This window comes from Pygocentrus nattereri, chromosome 24 (assembly GCF_015220715.1).
Source record: "Pygocentrus nattereri isolate fPygNat1 chromosome 24, fPygNat1.pri, whole genome shotgun sequence".
In the NCBI taxonomy this organism is placed as follows: Eukaryota; Metazoa; Chordata; class Actinopteri; order Characiformes; family Serrasalmidae; genus Pygocentrus; species Pygocentrus nattereri.
In genome coordinates, this window is record NC_051234.1 from 26,947,481 (window position 1) to 26,958,039 (window position 10,559).

Here is a 10,559-nt window from a genome sequence, read left to right on the forward strand (position 1 = left end):
CTTGTATCTCCAAAATGCTAACTTTACAGGAGAAGGAAAAAACATGCTTTACCTTTAATGTGAGTCAATGAAACCAGACCTTATGTTCAAGTAATTTTGGCCCATTTCTTGATCCATTCACTATGAAACGTACATACAATGTCAAAAGGTGACGGGTATTTTCAAATTGTCAAAAACTGAAAAATGACAAAAATGGAGAAACAAGATTTTGTTCTGAAAGCAGGGAAATATAGTCTTAAAGGCACATTAATAAGAACAATCAATTAAAGGTCTATCTTACCTAATCTAAGGCAAGCAAGCAAAGTTTATTTATATAGCGCTTTTTACAACAGGGGTAGTCACAAAGCAGCTTTACAGAACAATCAGTATGACAGAAAGAAAATCCGGGTCTAAGCCCTCATGAGCGTTGCCAAGTGGCAACAGTAACAAGGAACTCCTAAAAGAGGAAGAAACCTTGAGAGGAACCAAGACTCAGATGGGGAACCCATCCTCCTCTGGTCGACAACGGACAGCAAACACTCTTAGTATAAAGTATAATAGTACAAAGTGGGAAAAGCAGGTGGGGCAGCGGTTAATTAGATTAGTTTCTGATTATGCAGCGGCAGCAGCAGCAGCATCTGAGGGTGAGGACTGCACAGCGTTGTACAGCAAGAAGCTCAGTGGTGGTCAAGTCATTCCAGAAGGCTGGCGAGCAGCGGCCACCCGATCAAGGCACAAGGGACAAAGAGAGATAATGTATAAATAAATAAGGATTAATTTTAATAAATTTATAAACAGATCTAGATGAAATATTTTGAACCTGTTGGACAATGATTTTATATTAATAGCATAATTTACTACAGGCCAACACCACCGAGTTACTCTTGCCAGGAAATACAACTCACAAGGTTCAACTGGCTAAAATGATTCACCCAGTACATTTACTGGAATTTACTGCCTTGGCGAGACAAGGCCTCTCCACACTGGGTATCGATTTGCTTGCTAACAGGTTCTCTGAGGGAGCCAAGGTCTGATGATAGACCATTAAGGTCTACAGTAGCACAAGCAAAGAGAAAGGAGACACATGCACACACTAAAGTGATAGCACCAGAAAGTGCAGACAAATCAATCTCCCCGCCATGCTAGCTTGTGACGAGGAACGAGGAGCTTTAACAGAGAACAGGAGGACTGCAGAGAGATGCTGGACAAAAGAAACATAAGAACAACAGATATATATCTTCACAGATCTCTTAATACTAAAAATATCTCAGTACAAATGATAAAGATAAAATGCTGATATCTGATATTGTCATCTACATGTGCTGATGCTGATATTGATGCCAATACGTAAGCGTTTTTAAAACGTTGAATTTGGAACTACATTTACCTGAATTCACATTACAGAGAAATACACATTTATTTATGAAGAGTTACAAATACAGTAAAATGAATAAAAGTTCACAGAAGCCCAAAGTCACCTGAACATTCTGCTCTCCTTCAGTACAATAACATCATCAATGATCAAATCTAAACATCTGCAGATACAGTACTGATTCCAATATCAACATGCTTCCCTAAACATACTTAATTCAAAACAGCATAGTCTCTATGTACAGATCATTTATTCATCAATATATAGATCATCAACTTTTTTTTTTTTTAAATAAAATTGATTTTCCACAATATTGTGCCTATACCATGAGCCCAATGTCTGATTTAGGTTAGCAGTTGCATATCATACTTGTTGGCCTCAAAAGCAGCGTAGCAGTGTTTTGCAAAATAAAAAGTAATTGATTGAAGTTTATGTCTTGCAAAAGAAAAAGTAATTGATCAGTAACTACGTATGAGCATATTTTGTTTTCCTCACACAATTGTCTTTGATCTTCAGACACTCACAGAGCCTGCTATATTCGCCAGGGAGACGAGCTGCGAGTGTCGAGCACCCCACGAGAAACTGACTGTTCAACAGGCCCGGCTCGGGACTCCTGGTCAGTTTCAATTTCCTCACTATTCTCCCACCCTCCTCTTCTTTACTGTGCCATCCTGTCTGTCCTTCTTCCATTCAGAAAGCTGCTGTACCTCTTGAGGTCACTCCAGGTCAGGAGCAAAGGGTTTTTAGAGGAGCTGCTGTGCCCACCCCTGGCATGGTAGCCCAGGGACACTGAGGGGCTCCTTGGCTTCCCTTTTCTGTCCGTGACCCAGATTCATCTATTCATGCTTTACACTCCACAAAAAACTTCCCACAACAGGGACCAGCCAAGGAGGCTTTACTAAGAATTAGTTAAACATGTGAAAGTAAGGGTGAGGGGAATAGGGGGGACTGATAGATGTGGAAAACATAGAGGGCTAGGTGCTGATTTGGTTAGCAGGGATAAAAGTCTTAAACTCTCGGCTTCAATAAAAAAAAAAGGTTTTCCCTCTACTGCAAATGTAGTCAATTGCAGGACATGTTTGGTGTCTGTAGTTTGCTTCTTTAGCTTCGCACTGGAGCTACAAGGCTAATAAACTAATAAAAAATGGAAGACTAGTAGTAGTCCTACTAGGATGAACCAGCATGTTGGTTGAAATACTCCCTAAGGTACAAGTTTTGTCATAACCTTTATTACGGTATGGTTATGCCACAAACGCACTGGCGTGTTATCTCATTTAGCTGAATGGCTGAGTCATGGATGTTTTAGTCACATTTTAACTGAAAATCACCTGCAGTCTGAGATGGTCCAATTTATTTTGGAGACATAAAGGATCTTCTGGTCCGTGCAACAAGACAGCTGGCATAATTGATTTGATGGAGGGAGGCACGGCTGTATGGGACACATGTATGAGAAGATTACTTCATCAAAGCTGAAGCACTTATATGAAGTTCTTACTTGAATTTCCCCGTTCCACCTTAAATGGCACAGCAGTTACATTTTGGGGCCTGTATAGGTGTTATAATGTAACTGTTCATTTGATGCTTCATTTAAGGTGGCACAGAAAATTCAAACAGTAACCTTGTGAAGTTTTATCCCCATAGAAGCCGCTACATAATTTGTATTATTTGCACAATAAAGAACATTTCAGATTTAGTTTATTTATTAAATGTGGTTAGTATTAGTAGTCTGTTTCTTAGGTTATTGGTTTCTAATGTTCTAGTGGCTGGTTTCTATGCTTTCAAACAGCATCACCCTTTCCTAATTTTAGTCAAGCCTAACTGTATTATGTTTCTTGTGCAGGCAGGAATAGTGAGAGGCCTTTTAAATTATGCATACTGTAATTGGCTCTTTCTTTCTAATCAAGTTTTCTAAATGTGTTGGGTTCTATAAAGTAACAGAAGTAAAAAAGTGTGTGAAGCTCAGTGTTGGGGCTGTTACTCACAATATAGAAATCTATTACAAATTATTTATTAATTCTTTCAAACTGTAGTGAAATTTTCTTTTTTTTTCCAGAAGTAATCAGCAAAGTAATCCCATTATAGCTTGAGAAAAGTAATTAGTAATTATTAATAGATTCTTTTTTTTTTAATAACTGCCCCAACACTGAGCTTCACATATGGGATCACAGTGATAAATTGGTAATGCCAAGTGTAAACAGGGCCTGTGTGTATTTGACATTGTATGATGTTCTGTTATTTATATAAAATGACAAAAGTACTGACTATATTTCGATATATACAGTGGCTGTTACCAGTGGTGGACAAAGTACACAAATGTACTTTAGTTAAAGTCGAGATACCCAAGGTAAAATATTACTCCAGTAAAAGTAGAAGTTCCTCCCTTTAGACCTCCACATGAGTAAAAGTACTAAAGTATTTGCCTTCAAATGTAAGTATCAAAAGTAAAAGTACTAAAAGAGTAATTCTGGCTCTGATGTCCTGTTATCATTTTTATAACAAGACCCTCTTCATGAACTCATTTCAGGTGAAAGTCCTCCAGCGTCTCTCTTGGTAAACCAGTCTTTTAATAGAACGTCATTAATTAGTGACGCTGACCTCTATTAAAATGATCAGAAGCACAAAACACTGAAGGTAAACAGTTTCCATCAGGGAGAACCGAGTGGCTCTGAAATCACTTTTTACACACAAGCAAAGTTTCAGTTTCAGATTTATTTACAACTTAGTTCCAAGTTTAAGTTGAATAAAAACTGGCTTTAAACTCAGGATCACAGATGAGCTCCTTTACTATGTTGATCTGTAGGCCTCTGTTCATAAACATAAACCAGCCCAAACTAATTTACTATAAAATGAAATGGTGTTTGTAGAAATTCAGAAAAAAGCCGCGTCAGTCTCGACTGCATATGTGGACATATTTCTATATTGTGCTCTATTTACACAAAGTTAGGTTAGTTCATCATTTATGTTGAACAGACTCTCCCAAAGTTTTACGCTGCTGCGCTGACGTTGAACCGCGTGCTGCACTGGGTCGGTATGACCAACAGGTCAAAACCAGCTCTAAACAAAGTGACCGCTGGGCCCTGATTGGTGCTCTGGTTTTGTGCTTCTTTCATTTTGACGTTACGTTTTTATACACACAGAAACCAAAAGATTTCTCAAAATGTAGTGGAGGAAAAAGTCAGATATTAGACTCTGAAATGTAGCGGAGTGAAAGTAAAAAGTCGCCCAAAATGGAGAAACTTCAGTACAGATACACCAAAAATACTAAAGTACAGCAATGAATTACATTTACTTTGTTACTGTCCACCACTGGCTGTTAAAGTTTTTTGTTATGTAATGTACTTTTGCCCACTTATATAGATAACAGTATGTTATACAGCATCAGAAACCACAGAAGCAAGTCTGAGATTATTCAAGTCACTGGTTTGAGGCAAGTGTGATAATTGAGGCATGTCATTTGCATGATGTTGTTTAGTGGGGCTTCTACTTGTTGTTATCTGCAATAGCCTTGTGCTTTGTAGAAGCAAACCATAGGCACGAAACTGTCTTGACCAACTACATTTGGGGTAGGGGGCACAACTGTGAAAATTTTACATCAAATTTTTGGTTTTAGTATCAATGTAGAGAGAGGACAGAAGGAAATGGATGAAGGGTGAAAAATATCCTTGTATGCCTTGCATACGTTTCTTTTCCACTTTGACTTATTCATTTATCTATTTTTATCTGGTTGTGTATGATATTATTTTTCTCTCCGCAGTGGACAGGCCCGTGCGTGTCTATGCAGATGGAATCTTTGACCTTTTCCATTCTGGCCATGCCCGGGCTCTGATGCAGGCCAAGAACCTCTTCCCCAATTCGTACCTAATAGTTGGAGGTATAGTTTCATATTGATGCACAAAACAGGGATTTGATAAACATGTCAGTTTTATACATGCCAAATTATGTTTGTATATTTTGTGATTTGTAGTTTGCAGTGATGAGCTCACCCACAAATATAAGGGCTTCACTGTGATGACGGAAGAAGAACGGTATGAAGCTTTGAGGCACTGTCGTTATGTGGATGAAGTGGTGCGAGATGCACCGTGGACGCTTACTCAGGAGTTTCTGGAGAAACACAAGGTCAGTTCTAAGGTCAATGCTTCCCCAAGTCCCTCAGGTCAGCTTCTTCTCTTTCATATCAAGGTTAGGTTAGGTCCCATTAGAATTCGTTCAGTGCAGTCAATCAGCCAGAATTTAGCTTGAAAAGTTTATACGAATTAACTCGAAGTAGTAGTTTCAAAAAATTAAGCTCGCATAGTTCCATTTCTCCAAAAGTGGTATCAGTTAAAAAGCAGTTCCTCAGATTTTTTTAACATTATGTAGAATTAAGTGGTTAAGATGCAGACAAAGTGATTCAGAGAGGTTTTATATGAAGTGTGTTCTAGAGAAGCATTCCAAGTCAGAATTGTTCATACTGGTGGTGATAGGAACCAGATTTAGAAGCCTGGAAATACTCCAAAACAAAGTTATTAAACAAAAGGTTACAAATACATTACCTGATGCATGAGATGTTGTTTTCTAATAGTTTGTGAATAAAATATATTTTTAAAGACATTCGTGGCTTAGAGGTGCATGCAGGGCATTGTAAAGCAAATCTCCAACATTATATATAAAAGTCAGAAGATGTGTGTAGGTTCACTGGTCATTTTGGTAGTAAATAAAATGTATTTGTATTGTAGACATTTTAACCCCTGGTTCCTATCACCATCACTTGTGTTTACATGCACTTAATAATCCGATAACTGCAGAAAATCAGATTTTGTCAGTGATCTGATAAATGAGTTTACATGCACGTGAGTAATCAGATAATGGGAAAGTCCGGGTCTACATGAGTCAGACAGTACTAATGTTTTCCTCATTGCAACCAGCCAATAAACTCACAGAAGAAGACGCAGCGTAAACATAATGTAAAACTCAAACTTCATGCCGAGCCTTTTTAAAAAAAATATTACAACTCTCGACCTGAAAATATGAACATGCATCATTTAGAAGATGAAGAATCTCACGGCAAAGCAGCTCACTTATGTCCGGTACTGTGATCTGTTTTTGCACATAATCAGAGTAGGACATCTACATTTTACAGCATTTGGCTGACACACTTGTTCAGAGCGACTTACAGTTTGATCATTTTACACAGGTAGGCCAAAGTAGTATTAGGAGTCTTACTCGAGGAATCTTATTGGTATAGCGTAGGGTCTGATTAAATCTGATTACAGAGCTAAAATCCAGCTCTCTTTATCCGATTTCTAGACCTTACTTCCATCTAAGAAATTGGAGTGCACGGTTTACATAACCATTTGAATAATCATATAACTGCAGAAATCCAATTATGATGGGATTAAGTGCATATAGCTATAGCACTGTTTATGGTACTGTTTTTAGCTATGCAGTTTACTTTTGTCTACTTTCTATTGCTTTCATTGGACAGACATCCTTCCCTGAGCTGATTTACAATTAATGGTATTGTTACAATTGACCTCAGATTGACTTTGTGGCACATGACGATATCCCATACTCCTCAGCAGGATCTGAGGATGTGTACAAGCATATTAAGGAGGCAGGTGAGAAAACCCCTTCTCTTAAGTGACATTGATGTTTACCTGTGTAAGTATGTATGTGTATGTCAGGCTACATCTAACACGTGTGAGTGTCTCAGGTATGTTTGTGCCTACTCAAAGGACAGAGGGCATTTCAACGTCTGACCTGATCACCCGTATAGTGAGGGACTATGACGTCTACGCCAGGCGCAACCTGCAGAGAGGATACACAGCCAAGGAGCTGAATGTCAGCTACATCAATGTAAATATATCGGCACTGAAGTGCCTTCATTAGCCACATTTGAATGTAGCGAAACCTCTGTCTGTTAAGATGATCCCTAATTTCTCTTTCATATTGAGCTATAAAGGGGGACCTTTTTAATAATAAAATACAGGAACCTGTAAATAAATTCAGACACTTCATCAACCCATGTCAGAATTTACCAGTCAAATAAACAAATCAACATCAATTGCTTGTATCAGTAAAGTGGCTACCTACAAGCTATCGATTTTGATTTGATCTGTTAGAAATGAGAAATAGCAACATCATCTTTTGGGTATGGAGCAGCACAATGTTTTTGGGGGTTTTTTCCTACATTTACATTTCTGGCATTTGGCAGACGCTCTTATCCAGAGCGACTTACAGTTTGATCATTTTACGCAGGAAGGCGAAGGTGGTGTTAGGAGTCTTGCCCAAGGACTCTTATTGGTTTAGTGTAGGGTGCTTACCCAGGTGGGGGATTGAACCCCACTCTACAGTGTAGAAGGCAGAGGTGTTACCCACTACACTAACCAACCAACCTTCTTCACCTATACATTTGTATAGAAAAGTTGGTAAGACAACTATTGTCTGTTCAGTTCTCAGACCATTGCTAATTAACAAGAGACTCACATACATTTTGGTTTATATTTAGTGATTTTGTGGGGCCAGATGTGATCCTAGAATGAAAGCACACAACTGCGGACAACTTGATAAACTTTTTATGCTGGATTGAAGCGAGATCCTTCACCAACATGGGTACGGCCCCTCTTAATCCCGCTCCCATAGTCTGTGCTCTTTGAATGTCCCAAAAGCAAAACAAGCTAGCTAGTGAAATGCTACTGTTAGAACAGCTTTTTTCTTGCAAGAGGTCATTTTATTTTTACCACATGCAATGTGTGATTTGACACATCTACACGCTTAATTGGAGTTTTTTGATTGGACTTTTTTCAGCCATGCTTTGAGCTCTACCTTCACACAGCATTGCACTGGTTTAGAGTATTCACGCAGTTTGTTTCGACCATGGTAGTCCACAGACTTTCTCAATACAAAATCACGAGACTGTGTATTCAACAATATGATATAATTCACAATATAATTAAAATTGAATTAAAATATTTTTTAAAATTCTGATTTCATTAAAAATACTATAATTTTAAGGTTAAACGGAGGGACCTCCAAAACAGGCTGAAATTGCATTTTATGGCTACTGTGAAAATGGAGTAAAGTAATGGTTCACAGAACATGAGCATGACCGTTTCCCCTCAGTCCGAGTTGATCCACCACAATATGTTTAGTTTCTGAAGTCTTCTGATTTTTTTTAGTTATGCACTATGAGACGATGAGGCTAATAAAGCTAATAGGTAAAAGTCTGTATCACCCAAAATCTTTTATAGTAGCCTTATAACTCCAGTACAAAACTAAAGAAGCAGGCTTCGGACACTAAACATGTCTTGGCGGAGACTTTATTTGGGATTATGGGAAAATTGTATTTTTTAAAAGCGGAATATTACACTGTGGGAAATTGTAGTGCCCCCAAAATCACTTCAGAATTCCATTTTACAATACAGACACCGAGAGAAAAATGCCCATCGTACGAAATAGTGCCCTCACACAGGACAGGATCCATTTGGGTCGTGCTCTTTTATAATGATTGAGATTGGGACTTGACCGCTCACATCTACTGATCACACTGTGCTTCTGAATGGCAGGAGAAGAAGTACCGCCTGCAGAACCAGGTGGACCGGATGAAGGAGAAGGTGCGGACAGTTGAGGAGAAGTCCAAGCACTTTGTATACAGAGTAGAGGAGAAGAGCCATGATCTCATTCAGAAATGGGAGGAGAAGTCCCGCGAGTTCATCGGGAACTTCCTGGAGCTCTTTGGTCCTGATGGGACGTGGGTAAGCCTGCCCTCCCTAATAAGTCTAAAAGAATCCACACTGTGTAGAGAGCTTAAGCTCTTCTTTATCCTCCAGTCACATGGGCGTGGAGAGCTGTCTTTAATCAGGCTAGCGCACTAGAGTAAAAAAGGCGCTCTGAGTAGGCATCCAGCTCTGGCCCTGGAGGGGCTTACTATAGGGATGGGCATAGTTTTTATTGTCTGAAGCATGCTTAAACAAATAGTATTCAGATATTCTAAGGAGAAAATATTGGAAGTGCATGGTAGTAATCAGCCTAATAAAGTTTATTTTTATTTTGATAAAAACTAATGCTTTCAGTTTTGTTAGTTTGTTTTTGTTCCCTGTACTGTTTCTAATCCCTCAGCGCTGTTGCTCATCTCTCCTTCTCAGAAGCAGATGTTTCAGGAGAGGAGTGGCCGTATGATCCAGGCTTTCTCCCCCGGTGGCTCGCCCAGCAGCAGTCCACCTAGAGACTTCTCTCCGTCCCGCTCACCCTCGCCCCCGTCCCGCTGGGCTGTCCCGAGAACTTCCCCACCCTCGTCCCCAAAAGGTGCCTCCGCCTCCATCAGCAGCATGAGCGAGGGTGATGAAGATGAGAAGTGAAGCCTGAGCTGTCACACACACACACACACACACACACCTGACCTGCACACACCGGCAGCAACGACAAGTTCACACAAGTATCCTCATGGGAGTAATGTATATACATACTGTAAGCAATACAGGATGGACTGTGTCCTGTTAAGCTGTTTCTGATGTTATAGAGTACGAATGAAAGCCATTGCAAACCTCTTCTCCTTACAAACAGCAGATTTAAAGGGAAATTACGCTGATTATTTAAAACTTCTGCATAATTATCTTCTAAAGATGTGAACAGAAACCGTGGTTTAATGTTAAATGGTTAACTGTACAGAAACTGATCGGATCAGATTTCTTCACGGTGATGATGGGAACCAGACGTTCAGATTAACGCCTTCCAATAGGGACAATTTTTGGTGATGATTAATTGCCATAGAATTAATTGCAGCTAACAATTCAGTTTTTAAAAGTTATTAAATTGTGTTAAAGTACAAGCCTGAAATGGCCAGTTAACATTGCATATAAAAGTCGTTGCATTTTTCTACACTTATTTTATCAGCTCCACTAACCATATAGGAGCACTTTCTAGCTCTGCAATTACAGACTTATCTTTAATGGTCAAGACCCCCACAGAACCACCACAGAGCAGGTATTATTTGTTGGTGGATCATTCTCAGCACTGCAGTGACACTCATGTGTTGGTGGTCTGAGTGGATCAGAAACAGCAGTGCTGCTGGAGTTTTTAAACACTGTGTCCACTCACTGTCCGCTCTATCAGACACTCCTACCTTGTTGGCCCACCTTGTAGATGTAAAGTCAGGGACAGTAGCTCATCTGCTGCTGCACAGCTTGTGTTGGTCATCCTCTAGTCTGTCATCAGTGGTCACAGGATGCTG

General features: G+C 39.4%; 1 protein-coding gene across 2 annotated transcripts in view; it reads left to right on the forward strand.

The window, feature by feature from the left end:
- pcyt1ba (phosphate cytidylyltransferase 1, choline, beta a) overlaps window positions 1-10,337 on the forward strand; it is a 14,100-nt gene extending 3,763 nt beyond the window's left edge. Inside the window, exons 2-8 of one of the 2 annotated variants that reach the window (XM_017716379.2) lie at window positions 1,868-1,967; window positions 5,106-5,222; window positions 5,316-5,467; window positions 6,870-6,948; window positions 7,071-7,186; window positions 8,896-9,084; window positions 9,475-10,337. In XM_017716379.2, the coding sequence (XP_017571868.1) occupies window positions 1,868-1,967; window positions 5,106-5,222; window positions 5,316-5,467; window positions 6,870-6,948; window positions 7,071-7,186; window positions 8,896-9,084; window positions 9,475-9,687 (966 nt within the window). In that variant the 3' untranslated portion in view covers window positions 9,688-10,337. Of the gene's footprint in view, window positions 1-1,867; window positions 1,968-5,105; window positions 5,223-5,315; window positions 5,468-6,869; window positions 6,949-7,043; window positions 7,187-8,895; window positions 9,085-9,474 lie in introns of both variants that reach the window. The other variant, XM_017716369.2, reaches the window with a different exon arrangement.
- Window positions 10,338-10,559: the final 222 nt, after the last annotated feature.